The sequence below is a fragment of the Phyllobates terribilis genome, unplaced genomic scaffold, assembly GCF_046119375.1.
Source record: "Phyllobates terribilis strain yellow unplaced genomic scaffold, ASM4611937v1 Scaffold_12__6_contigs__length_324123572, whole genome shotgun sequence".
NCBI lineage: Eukaryota > Metazoa > Chordata > Amphibia > Anura > Dendrobatidae > Phyllobates > Phyllobates terribilis.
The window spans coordinates 55688824-55707035 of NW_027362772.1; the positions used below are offsets into that span (position 1 = coordinate 55688824).

At 44.0% G+C, this 18212-nt stretch overlaps 1 protein-coding gene across 7 annotated transcripts in view; it reads left to right on the forward strand.

The window, feature by feature from the left end:
* LOC141172043 (guanylate-binding protein 3-like) overlaps positions 1–18212 on the forward strand; it is a 369874-nt gene that overhangs the window by 308217 nt on the left and 43445 nt on the right. For all 7 annotated transcript variants that reach the window (XM_073655827.1, XM_073655829.1, XM_073655828.1 and 4 more), the window contains 2 exons: positions 9874–10001; positions 18013–18122. In XM_073655827.1, the coding sequence (XP_073511928.1) occupies positions 9874–10001; positions 18013–18122 (238 nt within the window). The remainder of the gene's footprint in view (positions 1–9873; positions 10002–18012; positions 18123–18212) is intronic.

Sequence of the window (18212 nt, forward strand, 5' to 3'; positions counted from 1 at the left end):
ATATACAGAGCTCCTGGGTATAATGTCACTGGTGACCACTGTATTATCTGTACACTATATACAGAGCTCCTGTGTATAATGTCACTGGTGACCACTGTATTACCTGTGCACTATACACTATGTACAGAGCTCCTGTGTATAATGTCACTGGTGACCACTGTATTACCTGTACACTATATACAGAGCTCCTGTGTATAATGTCACTGGTGACCACTGTAATACCTGTACACTAAATACAGAGCTCCAGTGTATAATGTCACTGGTGATCACTGTATTACCTGTACACTGACACTCTATACAGAGCTCCTGTGTATAATGTCACTGGTGAACCCTGTATTACCTGTACACTGACACTATATACTGAGCTCCAGTGTATAATGTCACTGGTGGTCACTGTATTACCTGTACACTGTACACTATATACAGAGCTCCTGTGTATAATGTCACTGGTGATCCCTGTATTACCTGTACACTGACACTATATACAGAGCTCCTGTGTATAATGTCACTGGTGATCCCTGTATTACCTGTACACTGACACTATATACAGAGCTCCTGTGTATAATGTCACTGGTGGTAATAACAGTGTTGTTAGTATTGTGGTTTGTATTCATGATCAGTATTGTAGTATTTGGTCACTTTGGGGTGGTAATATGTGGTCTGGTCATGGTGTGGCCGTATTTGTTCCTTGTATGTAGTATTATTCGGTCACTATGTGGTGGTAATATGTGATCTAGTCATGGTGTGGCGATATTTGTCTCTTTTGTATGTGGTATTATTGGTGTTGATATAGTGGACTGTGTTGTGTATGGCAGTCATTTTGTTCTTGCTGATATTAACTAGGAAAAGATTTTTTTCCATTAGGCCACAGCCCCACCATCAGTATTCGGTCAGTATTTTTTCTCAGGAGTAGCTGCCAAAACCAGGAGTGGGTGATAAATACAGAATTGGTGACTTGTTTCTATTATACCTTTTCTCTGATTGTTCCTCACCTGGTTTTGGCTCCCACTCTTGAGAAAAATTACTGACCAAATACTGATAGTGGGGCCGCAGCCTTAGAGATTAAATACTTGGACCAGAGCGGCAGAGATGCACTTACAGGGGTTCTCTGGTGAAAACAAGTAATCACCTCTCCACAGGATCAGTGATGATATTGATTGGTGGGGGTCTGACTGCTGGGACACAATCGGCAGAATGTGGAGCTTTTCTCCCCATTAGACTGGAGCGGCATGTGAGATGCGACCACTCATCCAGTCATTCCCTCAGTGACTGTGAGCGCTGCTCTTTTTTGGAAGCTGCATTTTAAAATGGGGATAAGTGTCCTGTCAGGGATGAAACTTCCCCATTCTTCTGATAGGCGCCTTTTCCAATGTTCGGACCCAAACGATCAATAAGTGATCACCGATCCTGTGGATCCCATGGATCGGTGATAACTTGTTTTAACCAAAGAAGCCCTTTAATGCAAACTACCGTAATTGTACATCCCAGTTATAGTGGTGCACAGTAGATGTGCAGGAGCCGCCAGTCAATGCTCCACTATAACAGGGATAGCGGATAACAGATATTTGCATATGGCTGTAGGTGGGCCCCTAGAGTCAGTTCTCCCTGTGGGCCCCAGACACCCCAGTCCGACCCTGTCTGGGCCAGAGAGGTAGATCTGGGTGTCATCAGCGCACAGATGGTACTGGAAGATATGGGATTTTATGAGCTGTCCCAGGCCAAGTGTATAGATTGAGAAGAGTAGGGGTCCTAGGACAGAGCCTTGAGGGACTCCAACAGAGAGAGGGCAGGATGAGGAAGTAGTGTGGGAGAAGCTAAATGTGTGGTTAGAAAGGTATGAGGAGATCCAAGATAGGGCAAGGTCTTTGACGCCAAAGGAAGAGAAGATCTGTAGTAGGGCGCAGTGGTCAACTGTGTCAAAGGCAGAGGACAGGTCAAAAAGAAGTACAGAGAATTGTCTGTTAGCTTTGGCTGTATGTCATTAGTAATTTTTGTAAGGGCAGATTCGGTGGAATGGTGGGATCGGAAGCCAGATTGTTGGTTGTCAAAGAGAGAGTTAGATGAGAAGTGAGAGATAAGTTCAGTGTGAACATGTTGCTCAAAGAGTTTGGAGGCAAATGTGAGCAGCGATATGTGGCGGTAACAGGACAAGGCGGTTGGGTCGAGGAATGGCTTTTTGAGGATGGACGTGATTGTGGCATGTTTGAAGGCAGCGGGGAAGGTACCAGAAGTTAGTGATAGGTTGAAGAGATGGGTTAGGGATGGGATGAGTGTGGGGGTGAGGTTGGGGAGGAGGTGGGGTGGGGTCGAGTGCACAAGTGGTGAGGTGTGATTTGGAGAGGAGAGGAGTAAGATCTCCTTAAATGATATTGGAAACGTAGGTTATGGGGGAAGGGCAATGGTCTGGAAAACAAAGGGGTTGTGGTGGTTGGACAGTAAAGACATGCCTTGTTTGGTCGATCTTGTTTTTGAAGTGTGTGGCAGCCTCCTCAGCAGAGATGATGAAGGGGGCAGTGGAGGGCAGAGGAGTTAAAAGTGTTGAATAATTGGGGTTGTAGGATAGGGAAGATATGAGGGTTGTGAAGTAGGGCTGTTTAACAGAGGTGAGGGCTGATTTGAATGCGAGTGTTGCTTGTTTGAAAGCAGTGAAGTCATCTTGCGAATGTGTTTTCTTCCAACACCGCTTCACAACCCTGGACGCTTGCCAGAGCAAACTACAAATAAGATAAACTAAGCTAGCTAAGCTAAAATAATTGATCCTCTCTGATGCCAATACATTACACAAATGAACCTCTTTGTACTGATTACGAGTTACATTCTATAGTATACTTCAGAGCTGTACTCACTATTCTACTGGAGTCCCTGTGTACACACAATACTGATTCCGAGTTACATCCTGTATTATACCCCAGAGCTGCACTCACTATTCTGCTGGTGTAGTCACTGTGTACATACATTACATTACTGATCCTGAGTTACATCCTGTATTATACTCCAGAGCTGCACTCACTATTCTGCTGGTGCAATCACTGTGTACATACTCTACATTACTGATCCTGTACTGATCCTGAGTTACATCCTGTATTACACTCCAGAGCTGCACTCACTATTCTGCTGCAGCAGTCACTGTGTACATACATTACATTACTGATCTTGTACTGATCCTGAGTTACATCCTGTATTATACTCCAGAGCAGCACTCACTATTCTGCTGGTGCAGTCACTGTGTACATACATTACATTACTGATCCTGAGTTACATCGTGTATTATACTCCAGAGCTGCACTCACTATTATGCTGGTACAGTCACTGTTTACATACATTACATTACTAATCCTGAGTTACCTCCTGTATTATACTCCAGAGCTGCACTCACTATTCTGCTGACGCAGCACTGTGTACATACATTACATTACTGATCCTGAGTTACATCCTGTATTATACTCCAGAGCTGCACTCACTAATCTGCTGATGCAGCACTGTGTACATACATTCCATTCCATTACAATATTTACTTTTTCTTATCATTACATCCTGTAGTGGTCAGCAGATGAATGTAATGATCTAGAGTTATTTCTTGAATGAATAATTACTTTCTCTTACATCAAAGTTGTGTCTGGTACAAAGATTACAGTTCTCAAAATACAAATTACCACAGCATGATTAGTGCAGACATTGACCCAGTAATCAGTATCGATAACTTTCAGATGAATCCAGCAGATCTCTGAGTGCAGCTTTAATTGAGTTGCAGTTCTCTCTATGTAACACCTCTTTAAGCCGCCTCCGTGGGCAGGGTGTTTGGTAGTTCTCACCTCAATATAGTGCAATGCCTCCACCTGAATCTTGCTGGGAGTTGTAGTCGGATGCTGGAGAGTCTTCCTCTTCTGCCAGGGGTCAACTCGGGAAATCCCTGTACACACTTCTTTACACACTCACAAGGAGATGAGGTTGAAAATTCAAACAGATTTTATGTGGAGGGAGGTAATTGGTAAGGAGGATGTCAGGTAACAATGAAACAGTGCTCACAATTGACATATATATATTGAATCTGCTAAGTCGTTGCTAATAACTTGGGAGATAGGGAGGACACTCTCCCTTTAAATAGCCACAGACACACTCCTAGCTAAACTTGCTAAACTATAAATGGCTGCAGCATAGGACAGCAACACAGTTCATGGTTGGGGCCTGGTTGCAGCGGGTTATTGAAGCTCTTGGTTGGTGCACATAACAAAGAAGCAGAGTATCCTTCACCGATAGTCCTTTAATAGCTTCAAGTGTGTGGAACCACAAGTCCCATAATAGCTACTCACTTCTCGATGTAGGTGTTCTGTAGTCACACTGTTTCCAGTCTTAGGGCTGCAGGGTCCGGATGCCTTGGACACTGAGGATGGATGGCAGGTGGCGACGGACATCTCCTGATAAGCTGACTGGTCTGCAGATGGGGTTTAGCTGCAGGATCATCTTCTCCCCTCACACACATAGGGGCTGGGCGATTAGCACTTACTCTGTGCTTCTGTCCCCTGCTCTCCAGGATCACACTCTCACATTTCTGACATGGTGGATTGCATGCTTCTTTTTCACTGCTCTCAGCTCCATTCTTCTTCTCCAACCTGTTCAGCCAATCAGTCTCTTCGTCTCCTGCACTTCCCCCCAGGGCTGTAGAGTCGGTAAGCCAAACCTCCGACTCCGACTCCTCAATTTCCATGACACTGACTCCGACTCCCTCATACATGGCTCATGTTTAAGTTTAAGTGATAAATTTACTGTAGTAAAATGGTAACATCCGGCTTTAAATCATTATTATGATACAATAATCAAACCATTTAGATTTAACCTAAAATATATTTATTGGAATACAACTTTAGAACAAAAAAACTTTTGCATATTTACAATTTATTATACACTATGAAGTAAATGTAAAAAAACAGTTTTCAACAAAAACATACTGAATAACATTTGTGCAGTCTATGAATTTGTTCTGACAATTCATATCGTCTCCATCAGATCCTCCTTCATAGATGACCTCAAGTCTGACCTAATTATTTTAAGGCTAGAGAACAACCTCTCTACACTAACTTGGGTTGGTGGCAAAACATTGGCAACATCTCTAACAATTTCAGGGTATAAAGGAATTGCCTCGTGCACAGTCAGTTTTGATGAACGATTGAACTCTTCTACTTCTTTGAGAACAAGTGAAAAATTTTGCTGAACTATGGTCAATCTGTTTTCTATGGGAGTGGAATCTTTTCTCCCTGTGACAACGCTTTGCCTGCTCCATGCCATCCAAATACTTTTCAAAATCAAACTCCTCATCTGATGAGGATGAAGAAACGGCATCAGCAGCACTGGCAGGACCCAAGTCCTCTTGTGACGCCCAGCTGTGCTTGGTATCACAGATCCTAGAAGGGTGTATTGATGGATTCCTCCACAAGAGGCCCCCATAACCATTCACACATCTCCACCTTCCACCTCAGACCACCAGAGGGAGCCCGTTAGGGATAGATAAATAGGGAAGGTGGAGCCAGGCAGCAGTTAGTCTAGACTGGAGTTGACAGAAAGCAAACCAGTTGAGAGAGTTCCTGCAGTAAAGAAGCCTGCGAGAGGTTAGTCTGCAGTGGAGCACAGTCGAGACTCAGTTGTAGCTCAGAGGAGTGAGCTAGGGCATGCCGGCGCCATAAGATCGGTGAAGCATGGCAAGCTGCCGTTAGTGTGAGTAGCCTAGTGAGGGCCCGAGTAGGCCGAAGGCAAGAGGAGAGTTAGTACATAGGGGGCAGAGGAGCTTAATTGGCTCACCCCAAAGCTGTTGCCGGACACCGGGTCCGAAGCTTACCGGGATCTCCACGACCCAGTAAGATATAACCGGAATCCCTGGAGAACTACAGGTCACAGGTTCGCTAAAGTGCTGATACGTAACAGAGCCAGGAGACACATAGGCCCCGTAAGTCGGGAGCGTGCACTCCAAGAGAAGGTCCAACCACAAGGTCAGCCAGCGCAGGACAGAGACAAAGTTAGGCCTTGCTCCAGGCAGGTCAGAAACTTACTACACAGAGGCAAGGAACAGGAGGCCCAAAACCTGCTCATTGGGGAGGATCCTGACATGCACCCTTCACCCTACAGTGCTCCGGGACGTGCCTGAATTACAATCAGTAAAAGGTACTGAAGTGACAATCGTGTCTGTCCCTGTTCTTGCTCTGACCCGGCTGGGTCTCCCTGTCCTGCTTCCCCTGTCTGTACACTGCCCTGAGGCCTAGCTCCACCTGTGGGGAGCTATACCATCGAGCTGCCTTATCATCGGCCTCAGTGGACTGCGCAGCGCTGGTGATCCTCACCAGAAGCCACAGGTGGCGTCACAAACTCTTTCTTTTATAAAATCAACCAATTATCCACCCTTTTTAAGGAGCGACCCCAGGGTACGGGCCCGGGAGCCGACCACCGCGACATCCCTACAAGGCCAGGCTAAAGGCCCGGGTACCGAGTCATCCCCATTCCCCTGGGCGAGTTACTCTTGCTCTTGGCCGTCCTGTTGCCCGCTCATCCTAACTGCTACCTCAATCAGCTTCTTTTCCTTTAGTAAGGTGTTGATCATCCAGCAATATACGATGGCTCGGGTCCACTTAAACAGCCGCCAGAAAAATTTTATTTTCTGATAGCAGTGTCTCTCCGTTTCATTGAAGCAGCAATGTCATCTGCGATTAAACCTCCTCTTTGGGACAGGCAAAACAAGTTCTTCCACTTCTTTATAAAAATGCCAGGAGTTAAATCCTAAGCTTGTAACTTTTTAGTCACTGGTAAATGGGTGATGAAGCAATGCCTTCAATTCAGCCACCTGTGTCCATTGACCTTCATGTAGTGTTACCTGAGGGTTGGCCATATCTACAAGGAAGGGTTTCAGCTCAAGCAATCGCTCAATCATTAAATAGGTGCTGCCCCACCTAGTGGCTTGATCCACAATTGCCCCTTTTTCAGCACTTCTCTTCAAGATGGAATCAATTTTAGGGGTTCAGAATCATTTTGCTGTTCTTCTGTAGTAATATCTGTTTGTTCCTCCATTATGGGAACAGGACTGTGGCCTTCCATCTCCAACATACTGAATCTGAAATGTTCTTCTAGCTGCTGTTCACCTTCATTATTCTCATTCATCAGTTTAATTGTACTTATCATCTTTGAAGCATTATCACTTACAATAGCAAGAACCTATTCTTTTTTGAGCTCATAATCTTGCAGAACTTTTTCCACTAAGGTCTGGAGAAACTGTCTGCTGCGATGAGCTTTAGTATCTTTTACTGCTAGCGTCTTAGTCTAAGTGCCCACGAAGCAGAAATGCTCCGGATTATCTCTGCATCTCCCTGGCAGGAAAAACGCATGCGGATTGTACATGTGGATTGTACATGCGGATTGTACATGCGTTTTTCCTGCCAGGTAGAAGCGTTTGTCAAGCGTTCTTCACATGCATTTCCGCATGCGGGTTATCAAGCGCTTTCCAAGCGATTTTAGCATCACTTGGAAAAGTACTTAACAACTTGGTCACACTATATAAATCCATGCAACCAAGTTAAAAGTTAAAAAAAAGAATAAAAATGGTAAAAAAAAAACAAAAAACATTATACTTACCTTCCGATGGCCCCCGGTCCCCTTCTCCAGTGCGTCTGGTGTCTTGGGCGGCTCGCGGTGGTTTAAAAGGACCTTCCATGACGTCATTTAGTCATGTGACGTCAGCGGTTGCATGACCTATCACATAACTAAATGACGTCATGGAAGGTCCTTTTACACTACCGCGAGACGCCGAAGACACCGGACGCACCGTACAGGAGACTGGGGGCCATCGGAAGGTGAATATAATTTTTTATTTTATTTTAATTCTTTTTTAACTACAGGTACTATGGTACCCAGGTCTGGATGATAGTCTCTTCTCCAGACCCGGGTACCATCCACACATTGAATCGCTTAATATCCGCATGTGCACATGTACTCATGCGGATATTATCCGATTCAATACAAGTCAATGGCGGCAATTACGCCGCGTTTCCGCAAAATTAATGGACATGCTGCGGATTTTTCCGCAATGATAATACTCAGCAGAAATTTCCACAGCATGTGCACAGCACACGCGGATTATCATTGGGGACCATGCAAGACCTTCTACCAAGCGTTTTTTAAGCATTTACGTGGTGGAATTGCCGCTGCAGAAATACTAAAAAACGCATAGTGGGCACACAGCCTTAGTAACAATTTTTTTGTTGTCACAAACATATCTAAAGTTGATAGTAAAATAGTTCACTCTGTGACGTGTGCAGGCATTCATTTTAAGAAACACAAAGCGTCTCTTGAGAGTCTTTTTAAGATCTTCCTTTTGGTTAAGGGCTTCTTCAATCACTAATTTTCTAATACGTTCTCTTTCCAGAGAAATACCAAGTTTGTGAGCCATTTCTCCATTAAGAGCTGTAAAAGCTGGTCGTGCAAATAATGATAATAGCACACCGTCCTTCACAACGAGCTCGATGAGCTGTCTTTTAAACACATTTGCTGTCATTGTTACAGTAACTTTGTCACTTACAAAATATCTTGTAACTGATGTTTGAGACGCTCTTTCCTCCTCCTGACTTTATAAGATGCTTCTTAGACATTTTGTAATTATGTAAATTCGTTCCCAAAATAATTTTGCTCTGTAAAAAAAAATAAGGTATATTGTAATTCTTGCAAGAATAGGGAGTCCTGCACTGTATAATTTAGGATATAAATAAAACAATCTTTGCATAAATCAATAGGACAGATGATAAGTATAAAGATTGTAAAATATGTTGTTAGACAGCTTTACTCTGAACTTTCAATGTCAGGCTTGTCTCAGGATACAGCTCACTAAATGCTTCACATCATATTTCTTTACAGTCTATGAAGAGGGGAGGAGGGAGGGAGCATGTTTGTGCTGAATCATATTCCAGAAAAAACACTCACAAATATATATGTCCTCATCAGTCCTGTTGCGGTATTTCCAAATTTGAGATGTTAGAAAACAGTTTTTACCCTTATATTCAATGTATAGTGTATATAAGTCATCAGAGCAGCTAATTTCTCCAAGCATGAGCTAAGAAGAAAAACAAATTAAAACATCAAGCATACAGAGACAACATATAATGGACTATTGATTTATGCACAGTTTATTGAAAGTTTAGATATGCTTTAAGAAGTACTTACCTTAATCCTGCTTTCCTGTTCACTCCAGCAGTTCTGAGATGAGTGCAGGCATTCCTTCCCTGTGTGTTTGCTATTTTTTCCCCTTATCTGTAGAGGAGCAGCTTCACTACTTATCATGTACATAAACGGCAGCACAGATTCATCTCAGCTAAAAGTCTAGACCTGAGATCAGGAATAAGACAGACATTTATAGGACTTCATAACTTTCCCAAATTCTTATGAAAAAATTATTCACCACAAACTGCATTGAACTACTGTACCCAATTTATTATATATTTTAGGACTCAGAGACGGTCCATTTTATACCGACTCCGACTCCACCAAAATGGACACCGACTCCAACTCCATGACTCCACAGCCCTGCTTCCTCCCCCATGATTCAGAGAGGAGCAATGTCTACTGGGAGTTGTAGTCCGAGCAGCATAAGATTCACCAATGTCTGCTGCTGTAAATGGCTGTGTAATCCCACCAATTCCACTGTCTGTACACACAGATCTTACTACCGGTGTTACATGTAGATGAAAATTTTAAAATTGTGTTCAAAGGTCGATACGTGCTTCTTCAGAACATTTGCTAACTAAAGTTGATTATAAAGTTATTTTGAATTGCTGAACAAAAATAAATTATAATGTCCAAGTACAGGTTTTAGCCATGTTTGTGTTTCATTATAAATCTCTCCAGGTTTTCCTCTGGGATCGACCATCCAGTCCAAGACTAAAGGGATCTGGATGTGGTGCGTTCCTCACCCTTGTAAGCCCGGACAAACACTTGTTCTCCTGGACACGGAGGGTCTGGGAGATGTGGAAAAGGTGAGTTAAAGTGACTGATCCTTCCAGCTATTAAAGTCAGTCATTATGTACAGTATTAAACATTAGTACAGGTAAAGAAAATGTGTTTGCTTTTTTTTTCCAAAAAACAGCATTAATCTTGTCTATGGGTTGTATTTGGTACTTCAACTCATCCTCAATCGAGTAAATGTAGATGTGTGGTGGTACTGTATGTGGAAAAACAGAAAACACAATTGTGGAGACACGAGGGTCAGTGGGTGCTCTCGTCCGCTGGCCCGGCTGCCTTTAGAAATACTACAAGGACCAGGGCTCATCCCACTGAATGCCTGTACTCCTTCCTCATGGGCAGAATACAACTCAGACAACACAGGGTGAGGGTAACACAGTGGGGTAATACTTTATTAGATCACCAACAGTCAATAACATATAGTACTGTCCAGGAAGTACACAAGATGGTGCGAATCACAGTCTCACCTTTCCGCTGGCCAGCCAGGAATTAGAACGTCTGCGACTTCAGGGCTTCCAAGGTCAGCTACCCCAACCAGTAGCACCTTGCTTTTGGCGGGCACCCACAAAGAGGAAATAGCTTAGGAAGTTGACAGAGTACATTGAGGTATGTGGCCAGGTGACCTGATTGTTCCAACCTGGGTTTTCCAAACGTCTTCATGGGTTTAGTGATGGGCAGTAGAGTAGATCTGTAGTCCAACAGTTGGAGCCATAGTTCCTCAAGTTCCTCAAGCTGATTTCCTGTAGATTCTCACTGGAAACAGAGGCAGACCATCCTTTTATATCCCACATCTCTTATTCGGGGCATTCTTTCACAGAAATGGGGAAGGTGAGAGGAGGTAATCTCTCATTGTTTGAGTGTTCAATTAACCTGCATATTTTGTCCTCCAAGGTTTGTAGAATAATAAACTGCAGGGGATGATACAATACATAATCAGCAGACATTCAACAAATTAACAAACATCAAGTCAACATAAAACAACAGTCAACGTACATGCTCATATGAACTGTGGTTCATGTCCCTTCACCTACTGAACAATACATCTGGCATAATTAAGAACAAACGCTGTGTCGTCACAATAATCTTCTACTCTCACCCAACCTCTTTAACAATACCTATTCTGCCTCAGTGTTCCATTCAGTTGGACTCTGCTGATGTTTGTAATTAAACAAACCCTAAAGAATGATTACAGCATTAATAATATGCAATTCATTTATTCATTGACGTAATTATAATTGCAAATATTTAAAAGTAGGGAAAAAAGTAACAAAAAATTGGCCAACTATATCAATGATGCACAGGAGATTATGGTGTGGATTTGGTCCTCCCCACAGAATATATATATACTATATATGTATACTACTCACAAAAAGTTAGGGATATTTGGCTTTCAGGCAAAATTTCGGGATGAACCTAAAATGCACTTTACCCTTTTCAGGTGAACTTAATATGACCGTCTCTAAACTTGTGATTTTGCACATGTCCAAGTGTTCAATGTTTCAGTGCTTTTTGCACAACTTGCTTTTCTCTAACAAGGAGCCTAATGGCAAAATTCACAGCAGGTGTTTGATCCATGAATCGGCCAATAAATTTTAGGGTTTAATTAGAATTGGTATTTAAACTGTCGTCCACATCATGCAGTTCACATTTGACATCATGAGATCAAGACGACACCTAACAGTGATCAACACTACCTTACCATTGCGAGGCTTCAAGCAGGATGCTCTGAGATTGAAGTGGCCACTGAGCTTAGCGTGTCACAGAGTCATCAGCAGGTTGCAACAGAGATACAGAGAAACTAGAAGAGTCACAGAAAGGCAGAGAAGTGGATGTCCTTTGGCCACATCTCACAATACTGACTGCTTCATTGTGAACGATTCCCATCCGAAACGGATGATGAATGCCACACAACTCCAGGCACATTTAAGGAAAGCAAGAGGTTCTCAAGTGTCACATCAGACTATTCAAAATCATTTACATCAGCGTGGTCAGCGTGCTGGATGACAGGCGCCATTATCTTGCAAGAGCCATGGAGCATCTACGCTGGATGAGAAACCAGTGAACCTCAGTTCTGTTCACTGATGAAAGTCAATTCACGCTGAGCAGAAATTATGGCCGCCAACGATGTTTTAGATTTCTAGGAGAGTGCTATGCATCAGTAAATCTTGTCACCAGACAAGTCTTTGATGATGGTGGAGTTACAGTGTGGGCAGGTGTGCCTAGTCAGTACAGAACTGCCCTACACTTTGTGAATGGTACAGTGGCAAACCCCTACTACTTGAAGAACATCATTAATCCAGTCATTGTGCCTCTACAAGAACAAAACAAGTCTAATTTAATCTTCATGGATGACAATACTCTAGCTCATCAAGGTCGCATCATTAGGGAATGGCTGCTGGAGACTGGGGTACCTCAAAGGGACTGGCCTGCACTTTCTCCAGACCTGAATCCCATTGAAAACCTATGGAATCACCTGAGTCACTGTATAGAGGCTGGTAACTCTCTACCCCGGAACTTCAATGACCTGAAGGCCGCCCTTCAAGAAGAGTGGGATGCCATACCTCAGCAGACAATAACTCAACTTGTGAACAACATGGTTGAGATGTCGTTGTCAAGCTGTATTTGATGCTCAAGGCCACATGACAAGTTATTTGGCAGATACAAATTTTCTATGGGTGTTTAATTTCTGTTGTCCTTGCTGCAGTCTTTTGAGGATAACATGTTTTTATTTGCTCATTTGCCTGCCCTACCACCTTTTGGGTGCGGCTTTATATTCTTTTCCCCTGCTACTATTGATGATAGATTCCCCCCCTCCCTGCTGGTAGAGAGGAGGAAATCACCATTGCATGCTTTTACTTAAATGCCCTACTTTCATGATAAAATATTACTGTAGCGTGATCTTTTTACGTTTTCAGAAAAGGAACATCATACCAACAGTAAAATATGGTGGTGGTAGTGTGATGGTCTGGGGCTGTTTTGCTGCTTCAGGGCCGAAAGACTTGCTGTGGTAAATAGAACAATTAATTCTGCTGTCTACCAAAAAATCCTGAAGGAGAATGTCCAGCCATCTGTTCGTGACCTCAAGCTGAAGCACACTTGGGTTATGCAGCAGAACAATGATCCAAAACACACCAGCAAGTGTTTATTTGTGTTATCTTTGTCTAATGTTTAAATTTGCTTTGTGATCTGAAATATTTAATTGTGACAAACATGCAAAAGAATAAGAAATCAGGACCGGGGCAAACACTTTTTCAGACCACTGTATATGATAATACCATAGTTACCTTCATTCTGCATATTGGAGCAGGGGGTATCTGGTTTTAGGAGGGACGTCTACAGAGTTGATGTCCCCAAGTTCACCGCTGATACCAGATAGTACCATAGCTTAGAGCTAAATTGCTCACAGAAAAATAAAGCTGTATGTAAAAAACTTAATTGTTCCTACATTAAGCCATTTTAGAAGCAACATACGTTGTATGTACAGTGGCATGTAAAAGTTTGGGCACCTCTGGTCAAAATGACTGTTATTGTGAACAGTTATGTAAGTTGAAGATGAAATGATCTCTAAAAGGCCTAAAGTTAATGACACATTTCATTTGTATTTTAGGCAAAATACTGTATATATATACTGTATATATTTTCATCTTTTATATTTTAAAAATTACAAAAAAGAAAATGAGCCAATGCAAAAGTTTGGGCACCCTGCATGGTTAGTACCTAGTAGCACCCCCATTTGAAAGTGTCACAACTTGTAAAACCTTTTTGTAGCCAGACAAGGTATTTCAATTCTAGTTTGAAGGATTTTCATCCATTTTTCCTTGGAAAATTCTCCCAGTTCTGTGGGATTCCTGGGTCGACTTGCATGCACTGCTATTTTGAGGTCTAGACACAGATTTTCAATGATGTTCAGATCAGGGGACTGTGAGGGCCATTATCCATTTTATAAAAGCCATTCTCTTTTCAACTTCAGCTTTTTTACAGATGGTGTTATGTTTGCATAAAGAATTTGTTGAAATTTCATTGAATCTATTCTTCCCTCTATCCATGAAATGTTCCCCTTGCCACTGGCAGCAACACAACCCCAAAGTATGGTTGATCCACCCCATGCTTAATGGTTGGCAAAATGTTCTTTTTCTGAAATTCTGTGCCTTTTTTCTCCACACATACCTTTGATTATTGTGGCCAAGCAGTTGTTTTCTAACCGCATCAGTCCACAGGACTTGTTTCCAAAATGCTTCAGGCTTGTTTAGATGTTCTTTTGGATACTTCTGACTCTGAATCTTATGATGAGGACGCAGGAGAGGTTTTCTTCTGATGATTTTTTGGTGAAGGCCATAGTTGTGCAGGTGTCTGAACAGTAAAACAATGTACTCCAGAATCTGCTAAATCTTTCTAAAGGTCTTTTGCAGTCAAGTGGGGGGTTTTGATTTGCGTCTCTAGCAATCCTACGAGCAGCTCTCACTGAAATTTTGCTTTGTCTTCCAGACCTTATCTTGACCTCCACTGTTCCTGTTAACTGCCATTTCTTAATTACATTTCGAACTGAGGAAAGGACAACTTTAAAACGCTTTTCTATCTTTTTATAGTCTTCTCCTGCTTTTTGGGCCTCCACCATTTTCATTTTCAGAGTGCTAGGCAACTGCTTAGAAGAACCCATGGCTGCTGTTTTTTGGCACAAGGTTAGAGGAGGCTGTTTTTTTTATAAAGCTGGGAAATTTGCATCACAAGTCCTTTCCTAACGACAGGGGCGGACCTACCGCCCATGCAGCCGGTTCATTGAACGGGGGCCCCCGAGGGAGAGGGGGCCCCTCCAGCCTCCAGCAGGGCCGCCATCAGGGCATGACTGCCCTGACTCCAGCATGGGGCCCGGCCGGCCGTTGGGGCCCCCCTATTGTGCGTCTCCTCATGGGGCCCCCCCGCAGGACCCCCCGCCGTCACATGACCGGAGATGTCCCTGTGCTCAGCTTGGGCCCCCGGCCCCATGCTGAGCGCAGGGACATCTCCGGTCATGTGACGGCGCCGGCACAATACTTACCCCTCCCCGTGCCTCCGCAGCGTCTTCCGCGTCCTCTGACTGTGACGTCTCAGGTCAGAGGGCACGGTGATATGTTTACACCGCGCGCGATCTCTCCTGAGCTGTCACAGCGGGAAGACGCGGGCGATGCTGGAGTCCGGATCAGCATCAGGTAAGAAGTGAGGTGAGTATTTGATTTTTTTTTTTTATGTATGGGGCCATGGGGCATTATATGGTGGGGGGAGAGTGGGTGTGACATCCTGCATGGGGCATTATATGTGGGGGGGTGACATCCTGCATGGGGCATTATATGGGGGGTGACATACTGCATGGGGCATTATATGGGGGGGTGACATCCTGCATGGGGCATTATATGGGGGGGTGACATCCTGCATGGGGCATTATATGGGGGGGTGACATACTGCATGGGGCATTAGAAGAGGGGAAGGGGGAAGTGATGTCCTGCATGGGGCATTATAAGAGGGGGAGGGGGGAATTCACATCCTGCATGGGGCATTATATGGGGGAGGGGGGAATTGACATCCTGCATGGGGGCATTATATGGGGGTGGGGGTGTGTGACATCCTGCATGGGGCATTATAAGAGGGGAAGGGGGGAAGTGACATCCTGCATGGGGCATTATAAGGGAGGGGGGGTGACATCCTGCATGGGGCATTATATGGGGGTGGGGGTGTGTGAAATCCTGCATGGGGCATTATAAGAGGGGGAGGGGGGAATTGACATCCTGCATGGGGCATTATATGGGGGGAGTGTGACATCCTGCATGGGGCATTATAAGAAGGGAAGGGGAAGTGACATCCCGCATGGGGCATTATAAGAGGGGAAGGGGGGAAGTGACATCCTGCATGGGGCATTATAAGAGGGGGGTGTGACATCCTGCAAGGGGCATTATAAGAAGGGAAGGGGGGAAGTGACATCCTGCATGGGGCATTATAAGAGGGGAAGGGGGGAAGTGACATCCTGCATGGGGCATTATAAGGGAGGGGGGGTGTGATATCCTGCATGGGGCATTATAAGGGAGGGGGTGTGACATCCTGCATGGGGCATTATAAGAGGGGGAGGGGGGAATTGACATCCTGCATGGGGCATTATAAGGAGGGTGGGTGTGTGACATACTGCATGGGGCATTATAAGGAGGGGGGTGTGTGACCTCCTGCATGGGGCATTGTAAGGGAAGGGGTGGTCTGACATACTGCATGGGGCATTGAAAAGGGGGAAGTGACATCCTGCAAGGGGCATTATATGGGGGGAGAGGTGACATCCTGCATGGGGAATTTTATGGGGGGTAGAGGTGACATCCTGCATAGGGCATTAAAAGGGGGGAACAGCCTGCATGGAGCGTTACATGGGGGCCAATATTCTGTATTGAGTGTTATATGGGGGTCAGTATTCTGTATGGAGCGTTATATGGGGGACAGTATTCTGTATGGAGCGTTATATGGGGTCAGTATTCTGTATGGAGCGTTATATGGGGGTCAGTATTCTGTATGGAGAGTTATATGGGGGTCAGTATTCTGTATGGAGCATTTTATGGGGGCCAGTATTCTGTATGCAGTGTTATATGGGGACCAGTATCCTGTATGAAGCGTTATATGGGGACCAGTATCCTGTATGGAGCATTATATGGTGACCAGTATCCTGTATGGAGCATTATAAGGGGGTCAGTATCCTGTATGGAGCATTATATGGTGCCCATAATACTGTATGGAGGACTATACTGTCCGGTCTGCACTGTGCGCTGTGAGGATTCGCCGGTTTCTGAGCTATTGTAGAATTTACAATAGATATCGCTCGTGTAATGGGGGCATTATAAGGGGGGAACAGCCTGCATGGAGCGTTATATGGGGGCCAATATTCTGTATGGAGCGTTATATGGGGGTCTGTATTCTGTATGGAGCGTTATATGGGGGACAGTATTCTGTATGGAGCTTTATATGGGGGCCAGTATTCTGTATGCAGTGTTATATGGGGACCAGTATCCTGTATGGAGCATTATAAGGGGGTCAGTATCCTGTATGGAGCGTTATATGGGGACCAGTATCCTGTATAGAGCGTTATATGGGGACCAGTATCCTGTATGGAGCATTATATGGGGGCCAGTATCCTGTATGGAGCATTATAAGGGGGTCAGCATCCTGTATGGAGCATTATATGGGGCCCATAATACTGTATGGAGGACTATACTGTCCGGTCTGCACTGTGCGCTGTGAGGATTCGCCGGTTTCTGAGCTATTGTAGAATTTACAATAGATATCGCTCATGTAATGTAGTAAGTGAAATCCTTGGCCTTGTACTATATATATATATTTCTCTGCGGTATCTGTGCATCATGAATCGTGGTATGTGTTAAAGGGGCCACTGAAACTCTGTCGCCCAGGGCCCACAAAAACCTGGAGCCGGCCCTGGGGGTAAGTATAACAAGTTTTATTTTTTTTAAATACAATTAATTAACTAGGAGTGGGGGGTATCAGAGATGCACGGGGGGGGGGGGGAGGGGGCCCTTCATGCCCCCTATGAAGGGCAGGGGGGGGGCCAAAAAAATTCTTGCACAGGGGCCCACTACAGTCTGTGTCCGCCCCTGCCTAACGATGATAGTGAACAAACCATAACCGTAACAGGCTAATTAAGGTCTGAAAACTGGGTCAAAATTATCTGAGCATACAAATCTCCAAGCGTGCCCAAACTTTGCATCTGCCTATTTTCCTTTTTTGTAATTTTTAAAATGTAAAACATGACAATATATTTTTTTATTTTTGCCTAAAATACAATGGAAATATGTAATTTTTCACTTTAGGCCTTTTAGAGATCATTTCATCTTCACTTGCTTAACTGGTCACAATCACAGAAATTTTGACCAGGGGTGACCAAACTTTTACATGGCACTGTACATGAGCAATCGCCTACAAAAACGTTAGATCATGATAAACCTTCCTCTATTCATTTCATCTTCTCCTTGTCTGGTTAAATAACTTTATTTTCTTTTCTTGTAGGGTGACAGTAAAAACGATGCCTGGATCTTCTCCTTGGCTGTCCTGTTGAGCAGCTCCTTGGTGTTTAATAGCTTGGGGACTATTGACCAGCAGGCTATGGAGCAGCTGCAGTATCCTTATTGGGCAATATTTTAGGAAAAAAATTGTATTACTTTTAAACTGGACCTCTCATCAGAAATATCATCCTAAATAAATGCAAG